We start from the raw sequence: 15325 nt of genomic DNA, 5'->3' as shown, positions 1-15325 counted from the left end.
CAAATATATTATTTGTACTCTATGATTATTTGTTTAGCAGTGATGTATATTTATTTAGACGTCTTGTTTATGTGCAATATCTTAATCTCTACTTTGTTTAACGTACTAATAGAGATCGTATCTTGGTACTATTTTATCTAGGAAACCGAACACCACCAAAAAAAGAGACAACGTATCCACCTAAAACACACAGAAAATGTTGAATAGTTTCTGAAAGCAGTTGAATAACATAAGGTGACGAATTATTTTTAAACAGGTTATAACTCGTTAATTGATATGCATTTCTTCAATAATAAAGAAATTTGTAAATGGGCCTACTTTCGAAAGGATATGAACTCAAGCCTCTTATCAACTGGGCCTAGTCTTGATCCAAATATACAAATCCTTAGTTACTTACCATTGGTAAGGCAGAAAATATATTACACATATACAACCTCAATTGGATCCTATAAAAATTGTGTAGTGTTTAGTTACACTAACTAAATCGATCATATATATAAATACAAAAATTCGTGAAAAAGACTTGCAATTTTTCAAGGAATACAACACCGAAAACGTAACATCATTCTATCTTCTCTAAGATCTCCAACCTGGTTTTTCTTTTCCAGCCTTTCATGGTTGCCACCAGGTTGATAAGCCCCACTATTTGACTCTTACTATATTCCTGCACAATCAAAAGCATATTTGGATTCATCAGACCCATTTAGTTACACTCATAATAAGCTAAGATTTTATACCGGATGAGCACGCGACCAGTGGACATATTCGGTTTCTGGAAGGTAGTATGCCTGCGTATAAAGTGACAACGGCTAAGTGGTTGGAAACTCAACACAGATATATCGTAATCAAATGCAAACACTAAATATTATACAAACTTCAAACTATGATCTGGACCGTTATAAAATGTCAACAGATGACCAAATAATAGCAACAAAAAATGTCAACGGTTGATGTTGTGTTGACATTTTTTGTTGCTGTTAATTTGTCATCTGTTGACATTTTTTAAGAGTCATAGTTTGGAGTTTGTACAATATTTAGAGTTTGCATTTTATCACGACCCTCTGTATCTATATTTAAAGGATGAATATATTTGTCTACCTTGATAAAAGTTTCTACTATCTGCAATTTTGGCTGTACATCGATTGAGACAAAATGCTTTAGGCCATTTATTAGAACCTGGAAGAGTAGTCTTCCAAATCAAATAAGGAAAACAAACCATAAATCGTATCATGGAAGTGGGAAGTAAAATGGTACCTGAAGATCCAGCGACATGAGTGCCCGTCCTTCATCAGTACACCTCTTCACCCTAGATAGGCCCTCGATCAGAGTTTCAGCAACATTTTCAACTCCATATTCTAGGAGGAGATCTTGAAGCTGGTATAGAACCGACATCAGTGACTTTGCATATCCACATGGATACGAGAAATATACTAGAGTTTCCATTTTGATTTTAGGCAGCAGCAGTGAATGATTTGGAATTCATTACCTCTTGCCGGATACCCCCATGAGCAATCCTTGTTTTGTAGTGCTTAAATTCACCCAATAATAAATCAACATACCTAATAACATGAGGTATACCAATTATTTTTTCAACCACCACAGTGAAAGCACAAGAATGCACATAGCTGATCATGCTCACAAATACAGAAATTTAATGTGGAAAGATGTATCTATCGAAAATTTAACTGAATTTGCAAAAGTTTTACAATGTATTATAGCACTGCATTAGGAGATAGCTATAATGATTAATGAATCAAAATCTGTCATCCAATTCCGTCTAATGCTTCAGTAATTAGTTTAATTATTCCTTGAAACCAACTGCATTATGCTGTGGTCATTCATATTCATTCTTAATTCTGTCTCACTTCTTCATTCAGAATAGTTCATGATGTTATCTCCATATATATAATGACTTGCTAGTGATCTTCGGATACTGTTAATATTATAAATAGACTAAAGTCCAATTTTAGTCCCTTACATTTGCCTTAAAATTCTTTTTGGTCCCATACATTAAGTTTGTGACCTTTTGGTCCCTAACATATTGTTTTAGTACCTTTTGGTCCCAAACAAAGTCACAAACATAATGTCTGGGACCCGAAAAGAATTTTATCTAAAATGTAGGGGACCAAAATTGGACTTTAGTCCTAGATTATAATTAATTTATTAAATTGGTCAAACATTTTGACTTTAATTTTATCAAAAAATAGTTATTTTGGACCAAAACAATATGTTTGGGACCAAAAAGGTACCAAAACAATATGTTACTGTTAGGGACCAAAAAGTCACAAACTTAATGTATATGACCAACAAGAATTTTAGGGCAAATGTAAGGGACCAAAATTGGAGGTGCACTTCAGGTTTGACATTTGCATTGTGGAGGTATTCACTTTGACATATAATATAGGATTAACACATTTATCATTCCTTTCATATGACTATTTTATCAGTAGATAATATATACTGTAAAATCATAATCTCTAATTCTAACAAAGTAACCGATGTCGATGGATCCACAACGTGGAACGTTAAAGATATTTGCTTGCTTTGAGAAAACTTACCCATTATGCTCCATTCCAAGCTCCTTCACCTCCCATTTAGCACTGGCAATGCGATCAGCATACCTGCTCAAACCATCATCCAATAAATACCACTATTAAGCAACACTAAAGCTGCTTTCATAACAGAGGAAACATATCCTACATGAGATAGACAATAGATGTTTTTAACATATAACAGCACCGCCAAAGATGAGATAGGTTTAAGAGTTAAGAGCAAAAAAATATGCAAGATAGGAGAATGTTGCAGCACAACCAGAGCAAGCCATTATACTTTTTCCTTTCATAACGGCAATAATCACTCTTCCAGTGCAAACAATGCTTTATTTATAGGATTCAAAAAATTCAAACAGATCTTTTAAGACTTTCTTTGAATTAAAACCATAATATGAAACATAAGACAAAAAGATACACTATCTTGAGATGAGGAATGTGAGATCAGAGATATTTGATGATTTATAAGATGTATAGAAATTTCATTGACCAGCTTAGGGATATCTTACAAACAATTAAAATAAATTAGATGATCACTTTAAAGTATAAGAACTGTTTTTTCTTTGTCTCACCCATTGATATGCAGTAGCGATTTTGCCGTTGTTCTATGAATGAGCTGAGTAAGATCAGGCACAGCATCAACCTGGAAAAGATGAGCAGTCAACCAACAGCAAAAGGCACTGTTCTGGGCACGAAACTAAAAACTACAGAGGCTATATATTATCATGATCTGAATGTTGTACTTTCATAATGATGAGAAACAACTCGTAAAAGATACAAGTAAGCAAGAAGGGAGAAACCAAACTATTGCATTCTCAAATAAATACACATATCAGTGGGTACCTAATGGAGTAGAATGCTAGCCTAAATAATCATGCAAAACATACCATGTGAATATAGAAGTCCTCAACTAGTGCTCCATATTTGCGTGGAAGCATCGACTGCAGATGCGTTTTGGATCTATGCAATATTTGAGCTACAAGGGATATAGTGTCAGCCCCAGCACATCTTTCCTGCAGCATTATGTCAATGCAATTACTCACATATTAGTCAAAAATACAACTCCAACTTAAAGTACTTTTTACAGTAAAATAATGTGTCAATGGGATCTTTTAGCACAGTAGTTTACAGATCACAAAAATAGTTATATGGTCATAACCATGTCATGCATGTGGAGGAATGTTTGTACAAGATTACTGTTGAGAAGACAAACAGAGGAGAAACCTTGCATATCAACTTATTGGTTTAACATCTCCTTTCAGCCTAGACCTTTAGATGGGCAACATATGATTAAGCTTCAAGAATTAGTGCTGAAGGGAGAATAGGTGATGCATGAGAGTATAATAAATGTTTTCCCTGCACTAGTACAATTTAATCTAAGAGACTTGTTGCCCTCCTAAAGTAGTAAACTAATCAACGGAAACATGACAGCACTCCATTAGTATAATACCTTCAGTCCAAAAGACGAATGGTTCACGTGACTGGGAGGACTAGTAGGGGTAACATCCATATGTGTGAATGATGGATTTGAAGATGTTGAGGATGACGAAGATGTTGATACTGGTTGATGTTTTATCCACTGGTCACACTCTTGCGAAATTCTTGCTATTGCAGTCTTTACCTTGTCTGAGGAAAATAAGAGCAAATTTGTTCAGGAGAAGCCACCTATTGAAACATGCCGAAAAACCTGTCCTGTTTGGAAGATAATTGTAATATAATTTTCTATCAAATGCAAAAGAAGAAATAAAAAACTTACGAGGAATAGAACCATTGGTGCATTTAGCAGTAGTTGGAGTATTATGCTCACAGAATGTCTCAAACACAAAGTAGAAAAAGATCTCAAACAATTGGCAAATTCCCTGTGAAACATAATAAAATACAATTACTAGAAAAGCCTAAGACAAGAACCAGGGCAAAAACATCGAGGCACAGACATCACTATAAATATGTAAGTAAAAGCATTTTGCCGATATAAGTAACCATCAGCAGAGGAGCCTACCTTATAAAACTCAACATTGACAATCTCTAATTTCTGCATCAACCGTGCATATTTGTCCATCGATCTGATTCAGCAAATAGAGCTTAATGTTTATATGGGAACCATAACATTTTATACACATACTTGAAGAACTTATATCTTTACCTCAGGACGCTGAGGGAGGATCCTGTTTGTGCCATTGAATCTTCATTGTTCCCACGTAACGAGCTATGCCTTGAATGACCGGGTTTGGTAATACGACTCGGAAGCTGACTATCTTCGTCAATAAAATCTGCATGGAGATCCTCATTTTCTTCTTCTAGGATAGTCCCATTAACATGGTTTGTGTCAACATCAGAAGAATATTTAGTTTGCCTGGGTATCTTATTAGTATTTTCTGATCCTTGTGTGGCCAAACCATTGGACTGGAAGGAGTTGGAATGCTCCTCAGAACTGCCACTCACTTTTGGCAAAAACAGCTTGCCATTTTCAAGCCAATATGAAAATCCACCTTTCTTTGACCCACTAGCTACTCCAAATGATTTACTGACATGTAGCAATTTTGCACGGGGAGAACTGACAGATGAAACAAGGAGAGCTGCTCCATCACCAACCAGTCCTGGAAAACTAACTACTTGTACTGTGCCTGGAGGCAAAATCTGCCAAGTTTCCCTCTCCAGGACCATCTTTAAGGCCTGGAAAGCAAATAATGATCTAAGTCTCAAGTTTCCATCCTACATTTCCTTTCGATTTCAAAATACACATTGTAAAAGATTATCAAATTACTTCAGTGCTATATTTTCACATTCATATCAATTAGCATGAATTCAGTTTTGACCTTTCTATTTCTGTTCGGAAAAGCAATCCTGTATGTTTGCAACTATCACATGTTTGCGCTGAAGGTGAACATAGATTTAGCATAAATGCTTCTAACCAGGCACACTTTAGTCATAATTGTGACAAGATGAAAGATTCAAAAAATCATAGAAGCATGACAAACAGTCCGGTATTCCTGTGTATATGCTCTCACTTGTAGAGTTGGACTTACGTAAATACTCTGACGATGGAATGCAACAAAATAGCCTTCGCAAATGGATTTAACCTTCTGGCGAAACTCAATAGCCTCAGTCCCACAAAAAGCTTCCCCAGCCAAAACAAATATACTTAGATCTTCATAGTTTCTTAAGAATTGATGAATGCTAGTAGAAGAAGCTACTGAAGATGACAGCAAAACTGATATACGGCTTGTGGTAAGCTGCCAGAGGTTCCTACATCCTCTTTGTAAAGCAAGTGAAACAAACGTCACAGCATCTTTTCGCAGCAAGAACCATGGGGACCCGCTACTTGATGCTTCACTTCCATCATCTCTTCCCCCGTCATGGGTTCCTTCAGTATCTGTTACAGATGCCGAACTTACTTCCACTGATGACAAACGAGATCCTCTCTCAGTTGATGCAGTAACTGAGCCTTCTTCTGCCAGAAAAGTAGAAGAAACTTTTTTGGCAGTACTCTCAGAGACCCCAGATAGCATACCATGTTCATCACCACGTGGGTTATGGCATGATGACACCTTTCACAAAGAATAGGGCATCTAAAAAGTCAATGTTTCACTAACACTTTCAATTCTATTAAAAAAATATCAAATAATATAAAAGAATATAGTTGGGGAGCAACTATTTACTTTATCTTCAAGTTTGAAGTTGATAATTATGTAGTAAGAGCACATCAGCTTAAAGAGAACAGCTAGTGTTGCTTGTAAACACTGCCTAAACTTTGACTCCGGTATTTGGGTGCACAAATCACTGTATGTCAACCTGGAAAAATTTAAATACAGCCAAGAAAAGTATTATATTACATCATTTGACATAAAACTGAGGAAAATAAACCCCAAGGCAATATATATCCAACTCCAAATCACATGATGAGATTGACTCACCTGGTAATTTGGGGATTGGGATTTTCAACGTCCTGCTATTCAAGCAATTTGTGTCAGCCATATAAGAACTTTTAATGTTTTATGAAAGTATGCAACTCAATTATTGCATTTGAGGGTGTTGAAAATAAGGCTCCTATAAACAACAGTGATACAGATGCATGCTTCTTTTGGCATATACCATGTTAAGTGTTTTTGGAAAGTTACATAAAAGTATACTTGATCAGATTAGCAGTCTGGTAATGTAGCAAAGATGACTTGATGTTACTCATGCTACAAGCACAAGCCAATATAGTTTATTATGGATAATAGAGCTGCAGCCTATCTATCTTTTTCTTCAGAATTATATATTTGATGGAATCAGTTCCTCTAAATAGTTAACTACAAAAGATGAATTTTTCTCAAAAATAGTTACTAGTATACTAAACAATTATCTTCCGAATCATTTCAATTTTGTTAGGCATATATATAATTCATTATGTTCCAAAAAAATATTCAATAAAATCAATAATAGTACTCCGTACTTTACAATTTTAATTGATTACTTATGTCATAAAAGAAAATTATTGCCAATAAAAAAAAATTGGAACTAATTTTAATATATTAATTGTTTTAGCTCAAAGGGCATAACAAACCCATTGGGTTTGTACGTACTGACAGTTCTCTCAACTTTACGAAGGGTGATTCCATTGGGGACCGTGATCTTGATATCAAGACATCGATCATAGGAATGAAAATGCATATACCAATGATCATTTGTTCCTATCCCATTCCATCATATCAATCACCTCCTTACTTGAATAACAAGCAATTAGATTCTCATGAAAATAATTTTCTTGCCTCTTGCAGAATGGTCTTCAAGGCTGAGTGACTTTCAGAGAGAACCTCCTGCATGAAGAAGCTCTGTATTTTTTCAGCTAGACCAGGAACATCGCCAATTAAAGCATATGCATCAATCACCTGCCGAATTGAGAAAACAAATCAAACTTTATTTTACACTCTAGCATATAGTAAATGAGTGTTTGTTCATGCCATGAACATGAGAACAACAGTGCATATGATGATCAGGATACCAGATTTATTTGTCAGCTATTCTCAGGAAATATGTAAAGATTAAACAATTATTAATTTCAGAACCTATTCATTTAGATGGACAATAATTCATAACATGATTTCACTGAATACTATGGGTCATGGGATGAATTACTTAAATGGTAATAGCTACCATTTGACGTATTAAAACAAACTTCACATTTCTATCGAAAGTGAGAGCGTTGAGTATGCTCTTCTATAAAACTTATGATCTTAATTTTGTCTTTTTATCGTGAATATGACTTAGGGATGCTTTGTCATCATCAACCAATAATGAAAAGAAAGAAAAGTATGTGCATCATAACAGATAAAGATGACCAACGGATATATATTTCGCATAAAATCAGGAATTATGAATAATATGTATTCATATATTACAATAGTAATCTACAAACATGAGGAAGCAAGTAGGACTTTATGACTAGCTCTTCATATTATGTAAAGCTGATCTGGAACTAACAGTGAGATAGCCATCCTCTTTGAAGTCCTGGCACACTTCTAATAGAAGTGAATCCAACTTCTGAAGAGTCTTCCCCAACCAAACCTGCACCATATTAGTTACTCAATCATTGTTTCCAATTAAATGAAACCCGGGACATAAAATAATAATAATAATAATAATAATAATAATAATAACAATAATATATTATTATTATTAAAATAAAAGCAGAACACTATCACACACTGTAAGAAACTATAGAAGTTAACCAAAGATAAACATAAATGTACACATAAAGAAGCACAAACACCAATGATGAATAAATAAAAGGCAAGTTTCTTTTATGTATTTGCATGTTCAGTTCACCTCAACATCAAGGCTCATCTCTTGCACAGCCGAAAGGTCTGATAAACTATCTAAAAGTTGTAAATACTCTGGCAGTACTTGGAAAGCCTGAGAATGTGAAGGTAAGCATTTAGAAAGAATATTCATGCATACCAAAATATGCATACGAAGCAAAATTAACAGCAGAAGATGATGAAAAAACAAATAAAGAACTGAAAAGACTCCTCTATAATCATAATGCAAATGTATTACTAGCACCTTAGAGAAATTCCTCTCCTCAGCACAAGTATCAAGAGCCACTTGCAAGCCCACTGCATGACGAAGCTCAGACAAGATGGGAAGCATGCCCTGCAAGTTGCAATAAATTATATAGGTAGTAAAATAATGGCCTTAGCACAATCAAAGTTGGCTATGGGATTAATAGAAAATAAAAACATTATTGACTTGTTACTAACTTAGTTCCAATCAGAATCACAAACAGAACCTGCCCCTAAGCATGGAATAGTAATACAAAGATATATACAATAAGAATACAAAATTCATTTTCTTGCCCTAAGATAGCTGAAGTGAAGTAAATGTTATAATAGTCAACGAAAGAAAAAAAATGAATGAGAAATTCATTGTAATGCTACTTGACAAATCTGATCAACAATTTTGCCCAAATAAGTATTTCATGTTCAGTATCTTAATTCTTAGGTAAACATTAACATCAATTTCACATATGAAAGTCTACTGTAAAGCATTTTCTTGATGCCATTAGAGGACCTGCCCATAAGCTTTGCCTGCAAGGCTTGGATGGGAAGGGAACCAATAGAAAACAGATTGGAATAATCAACCAAAACTTTCGGGTGAGCAGATTACCAGTAGCACTTGCTTTTTCTTCGAATTTTCTGTAACAATTAGATCCCTAGATACCTCATTCCTTGAAGAGGTAAGGTGTCTTCGCCCATTCTGCAATAATGAAAGAGGACACAAGGTGACAACCTTGGCTTTCCGGGGAAACTATCATCTGAAGATGTTCAATAATCCTAATTTCAAATATGGAACTTTGGAGAAATGGGGAAAAAATAGGCATCCACTTGTTTTCCACATCTTAAAGGCTTAAGCAGTTTAGCACAGACAACCATTAAAGTATGAGTTCAGCAATGCTAATCAGATCTATCAGCAAGTTCAAAAGGTTACACTACTCTGTAATCACTTGCAGTTAAATGGTAAAAATTCACCTGCTTACCATGCAGATGACATTTGCAATCTTCAAGTCCTTCTCCAACTCTCGGACCAGATTCATCCCATTTACTGAAACAAGTATATTACCAGAATGTAGGAATTCAGACACACTAGATTTTTCATATAAGCAAAAAACTATAATTAAGGGGCATGTACAAACTGTGACCAAGTCACCGAAGTAGAAAATTGGGTGCGACCAAATCAGTTAGCAACTGATTCTGTTAGATTCAATTCAAGGATATGAGATTTGAAAGGTGGGATCCAAATAAGCAACACACTTATGCAAGATAAACATGCGGGATAAAAATATAGACTAGAAAGTGATAGCTAATCCAATCCCGAGTGGAAAATGGCAATTGCAATAAAGAAGTTTATGCCATTTCTGACGTATGTCGGTACCTAAAAGAGAATGATTTGAGTATACAGTATACACTATACACTATACAATAGCTTAAAGATCCTTATTTTCAAGTATCCTAGAAGGATCCTTGTATGACAATGATTACCACAGGGTTTGCATAACAAGAGGGGAGAGTCAACAGAACCCAGTTACACCTTTTGAAGAGTTTGCTCAAAAGAGTAGATACTAAAGATATTAGAGGAATTTAAAGTTATCTAGCAAGGTAGACTACTTCACATACACTAAACAAATATAAGGTGTAGCCATGCTGGTTTCTGTAGAAGAACTTTCCTACATTCCAGGAAACTTAAGAGGACTAGAACAGGGAAGTAGGAAACTCACCCATTTGTTCATGATGTTCCATTACATGGCGCGACAAGCTCTCGGAAATTCTATCCAGTTGTGCTAATCGAAGAGCAGCCTATAAAAGAATGCAATGTAGAATGATCTGTAAATAGCGGTAAGATGTTTATTTTGGTTTAAATGGAAGCATAATTACGAAGCAGCAACACCAGCCCCGTCCTCCTAAAACTTGATAAAGGAACAGAGGGAGATAGCTTGTTGAGAGTACTCAATGGATCTAGGTATAAACAAAAGACAACTAGCGGCATACATAGATGAGACAGAAAAGTAAATAACTAGAAATAAGGGCAGCTGATAAATGCAACGAAAACAAAGAAAAACTGGAAATGTGTAGAATAAAAATGAATATCAACAAGAAAACAAATAGGACCATGAGAACAGATGTTGATGTTACATTAAGCAAATCAAAGGTAACAACAATGCCACATACATGATGGAGAGAAGAAAGAGGTCAATAAAGAATAAGACCTGTTCCTCAAAATATGCTGGTTCATTTTCTTCAGAGGGGATTTGCTCTAAAATGTGTCTAACAGGATCAAACTCCTGAAAAAAAAAGGAATATCCACAGCAGTTTCTGTTAATTCATGGTTTTCAGATAAACACAGATAGATACACAAAAGCATTTATTATAATAGTAGCATTAAAATATAGTACTATGTTAACACCGTATTAAACAGAAAAAGCAACATATTTGGAAGAAAAGCTAAGAGATGACACTTCCATTTCCATTTCCATTTCCGATAATACATAACAATTTGGAAGACACGACGATCATATTCCATGGTTTTCAGATAAACGCAGATAGATACACAAAAGCATTTATTATAATAGTAGCATTAAAATATAGTACTATGTTAACACCGTATTGAACAGAAAAAGCAACATGTTTGGAAGAAAAGCTAAGAGATGCCGCTTCCATTTCCATTTCCGATAATACATAACAATTTGGAAGACACGACGATCATATTCCAAGAGCTTTCCTCTGTGTATTGTATGTCATTGAATACTTGTATAGTTAGATGGTTAACTTAAATTTTTAAATCAGGCACCGCCTACAATATTGACGAAGCCAAAGCCAAAGCTTGTTCTACCATGTAACGATCAATTACATTTACATACTCATTGAAGTTGTAATTACCCACATATACAAAGCACTAAACTGCTTATGGACATCATTTGACCTCAATGTGTCTCCTTGCCTTGTTTATTCATATAGAGACACGAAAAATTAATGCTGCCACTAAACAAATATAGTAAACAACCTCCTCATAGAATTCTTTCTCGAGCTCATCTACAGCTTGACCTTGAGGTCTGCTCCCATACATGAAACTCAGTTCATCGGAGATTGAAAAATTATGTCTTTGATGTGGAGGTAGTCCAGCAAGAATACGGGCCACAGCTGCAGCTGCTGCTGCTCGTGCTGGAACCTGTTTTTAGAATAGTTGCATTTACAAAGTCAGCGATAACTCTGACAATTCCAGATCAACCTGAATGAAAAGGAAATAGTTATTGAAATTACAAAATCAGTTTGTTTAGTGTGGTAACACTCTGCAGATTCACTTTTTTCCTTGCACATTAATCATGGTGTTGCATTTTTTACTCATCTTCCACTTTCATTGTTTCTTCAGGAAATTGAAACAATAGAAGGCATCAAAGATCATATCAACCTATTGGAAGATGATATTAGACATTTTCAACATTATAGTATAAAGGAAAGAGAAGTAGCAGCAAGCCTCGGCTATAACTGAATAAAGACAATCAAATCGATTGCCTTATGATAGATATGGTCTTATGACAACTTCAATCAGATATACAGTGAATTCCAGACATTAACCTTATCTGCAAATTTTAACTCATCTATCTTGAACAATCTTAATAAGTACTTCAAAAACCGCTCATTTGATCAACTAAAAAGCCCCCAATATGACCATCAGTGCACAAACATGACATAAATTTCATTATAGAGACAAACCAAAATTTCAGCAGCTACAAACAATGACGTTGAGTAAATAAAACATCAATGTTCGAGCAGTTTATTGAATACCTAAGCCATCTTTGAAAGTTACCTATAAGGCCGGACATTGAAAGAAACATGAATTACTAAATTCTGCTCCAGGATCACTATGCCTACCGCAACAAATACAAACTCGTCAACAAAAAAAGGAACTTTTACTGAGTTTATAAACATCTCTTAGATCGAGTAACCTCAAACTCCACAATCAAGCTGCCACAAAATAATTTAACTTTACAGAGCGTATTCACAATGCAACACACATATTGTCACGATACAATCTATCAGCACCACAATTATCAGCTCAGCTGAGGCTGCTCGGTGCAGCAAAATTCCCACTACCTCAGGACGATCGGATGGGGAAGGCAGGAGGCCAATTGAGCGCGCGGAGCGAACTGAACTAAAGATCTTCTCCCCGACTTTCGACAAGTCCATGCCGCCTGCTTCTCGCGAGAAGAGCAGCGATCCTAGGAACAAATATCGCGACAACTCAAACCCTCCCTCTCCGAAATCGCCGGCAGCGGCATTCAATAGCAGCAATGGACTTAGTGGAAACGGAAGTGTGGGTGGATTGTCGCCCGACTGCATCTCAATTACGCCCCGCCGCCGCTGTGGACTGAATCGCGCCGCGTCATTGCAACCAGATCAGATCGGAGATCATGTAATCGCGCAATGGTGCTCGCAGTTACTGTGTGTGTGTGTGTGTGCGCGCAGAGAGAGGAAATTATGTCGTTGTTGATTGAATTAGAGGATGAGTTTACTTTGGATTGATTGTCAAGACTTTTCAGCGATGGATCTTAAAAGTTCATTAATACTGATGGAAGAAAAACTCACTGCAACTGCACCCAAACAAAATTCACTTTTTTCATGTAACATGCACAGAAATAATAGAGGGAACCTCATTTTTGGTCCACAAACTTTATTAAAGTATCATATTAGGTCCGTGAATTTTGAGTTAGTATCATTTAAGGTACTTTTTACTATTTTTTAGTTTTTTTTGGACGAAAATACCCTCAATACCTTAAACTGTATATATTTTTAATAAATTTATCATATACTCATATTTTTTTATAAATATCTTTACAATATATTTTTGATAAATTTTCTAAATATAATTTGACCTTAAATATTATCACTTAATTTTGTGACATGCAAGTAAAATTGCTTCTTCAATTTTTTATATTAATTTTTTTTTTAATTGAATAAAGAACTTTCTTTAATAATAAAAAATTGAATAAAGATCTTTTTATAAATATCTTTACAATATATTTTTGACAAATTTTCTAAATATAATTTGACCTTCAATATTATCATTTAATTTTGTGACATACAAGAAAGGATCTTTATTCAATTTTTTATTATTAAAGAAAAGTTCTTTATTCAATTTTAAAAAATTAATATAAAAAATTGAAGAAGCAATTTTACTTGCATGTCACAAAATTAAGTGATAATATTTAAGGTCAAATTATATTTAAAAAATTTGTCAAAAATATATTGTAAAGATATTTATAAAAAATTATGAGTATATGATAAATTTATTAAAAATATATACACTTTAAAGTATTGAGGGTATTTTCGTCCAAAAAACTTGAAAATAGTAAAAAGTACTTCAAATGATACTAACTCAAAGTTCACGGACCTAAAATGATACTTTGCCAAAGTTCGTATACCAAAAATGATGTTCCCTCAAAATGATAAAATGATTGTCAGTCATGTTAAAAATGAGTGTTTGCTTTTAAAATACTCAATTCAATTAAAATTTGTCTATAAAGTTGTCAAACTATGTACAATCAAACAAGATTTTGACACATGACTCAAGGGACAGTATCACATTATAGGCAAACTAGTATTAACACCCGAGCTATGTACGGGACATAAGAGTTTCAAATAATGAATATAAAATATAATAAATATATAGAAAATAAGAATCGAAAGAAACATGGAGATTTAAAAAACATAAATGTACTTATCTTGTCTCACTCAAAATGAAGAATTTACTACTCCCCAGTGAATGAAACATTTATGCAATTATATTTTATAATCTAAGTGAAGTAAAAATAATAAAATTAATGACAAAAATAAGATGCGTGCTAATGATCAAAGAGTATGAATTAATTAGAATAAGATATACAAATAAAGAAAATATGTGTGAGTAAAGATGTTTATTGAAAGTGCTATGCAAGTCATTAATCCAAATAAAAGGTAAATTAATATATAAATTTAATATCTTAATTTATAAAAAATTAATTTGAAAAAAATATATGGAATATTAAACATATCCACATTAAATATATGAATAATTAAAATCATATAAATTTAAAACTTCTTTGAGAAGTCAAGTTAGAAAATTTGTATTATCCAATAATCACATTTTAGTTGACTGTTTATTTCTTTCTTTTAATTTCTGACCATAGCATAACTTGATATACATTTCCAAAGACTAAATGAATTTTTTATATTCGAAAGAATAAATTTCTTACTTCCTGCCACATATACGTATAAAAAGTAAATTACTACTATCACTTAAAGTAATGATAATATTTTATGCATCTTGTTTGTTTTGAATAATGTGGGAATTTACACTACTCTTTTATTAAAAAGTATTGCAATAAATGATTAAATCTCCATTTTAACCTAAATAAATGGAAGGCAAACTAAACTCTCTAGCACAATTCTAATTTAACTCAAATATAAGGCTAATTAATATATAAATTTAATAACTTAATTATAAGAAAAATTTAATGGTAGTGCACTATTTAAATGTGTTTTAACACTTCTTCAAGAAGTTAGCATTTTATTGGGCTATTATTTGTCCAATTGTTTTTGCCTTAAAAAAATTATTTTTGAATAGAAGACACCTCATCATTCCATTTCCCCTCCAAAAAGGGTATTAAGGACTTTTCATCAAACTTGCACTTTAGTTTAGTATAGATGTCACGGTATAACCAGTGAAGATGACGCCGTATTATACCAAATTAAAATAATTTT

General features: G+C 33.8%; 1 protein-coding gene across 3 annotated transcripts; it reads right to left on the bottom strand.

Moving 5' to 3' along the window:
- Window positions 1-364: 364 nt before the first annotated feature.
- LOC121742695 (syndetin-like) lies at window positions 365-13166 on the bottom strand. 3 transcript variants are annotated; one of them, XM_042135924.1, is made up of 25 exons: window positions 12680-13165; window positions 11589-11753; window positions 10795-10869; window positions 10306-10384; window positions 9568-9632; window positions 9198-9287; window positions 8595-8684; window positions 8358-8444; window positions 8013-8096; window positions 7301-7420; window positions 6464-6495; window positions 6209-6341; window positions 5576-6097; window positions 4693-5222; window positions 4549-4612; window positions 4306-4408; window positions 4000-4175; window positions 3437-3562; window positions 3122-3192; window positions 2559-2621; window positions 1487-1559; window positions 1255-1374; window positions 1099-1176; window positions 738-788; window positions 365-664 (listed from the first exon to the last, which is right to left on the bottom strand). In XM_042135924.1, the coding sequence occupies exons 1-25, from the start codon at window positions 12923-12925 to the stop codon at window positions 563-565; spliced, it is 3345 nt and encodes a 1114-aa protein (XP_041991858.1). In that variant the 5' UTR covers window positions 12926-13165; the 3' UTR covers window positions 365-562. The 3 variants fall into 3 exon arrangements, with proteins under 3 accessions (XP_041991858.1, XP_041991875.1, XP_041991866.1); XM_042135941.1 differs by having other exon boundaries at window positions 11589-11813; window positions 12680-12816; XM_042135932.1 differs by lacking the exon at window positions 11589-11753 and having other exon boundaries at window positions 12680-13166.
- Between the last annotated feature and the right edge of the window lie 2159 nt (window positions 13167-15325).

The sequence above is a fragment of the Salvia splendens genome, chromosome 1, assembly GCF_004379255.2.
Source record: "Salvia splendens isolate huo1 chromosome 1, SspV2, whole genome shotgun sequence".
Lineage (NCBI taxonomy): Eukaryota > Viridiplantae > Streptophyta > Magnoliopsida > Lamiales > Lamiaceae > Salvia > Salvia splendens.
The sequence above is the reverse complement of the archived record's forward strand: the minus strand, read 5'-3'. Positions and strand labels throughout refer to the sequence as shown.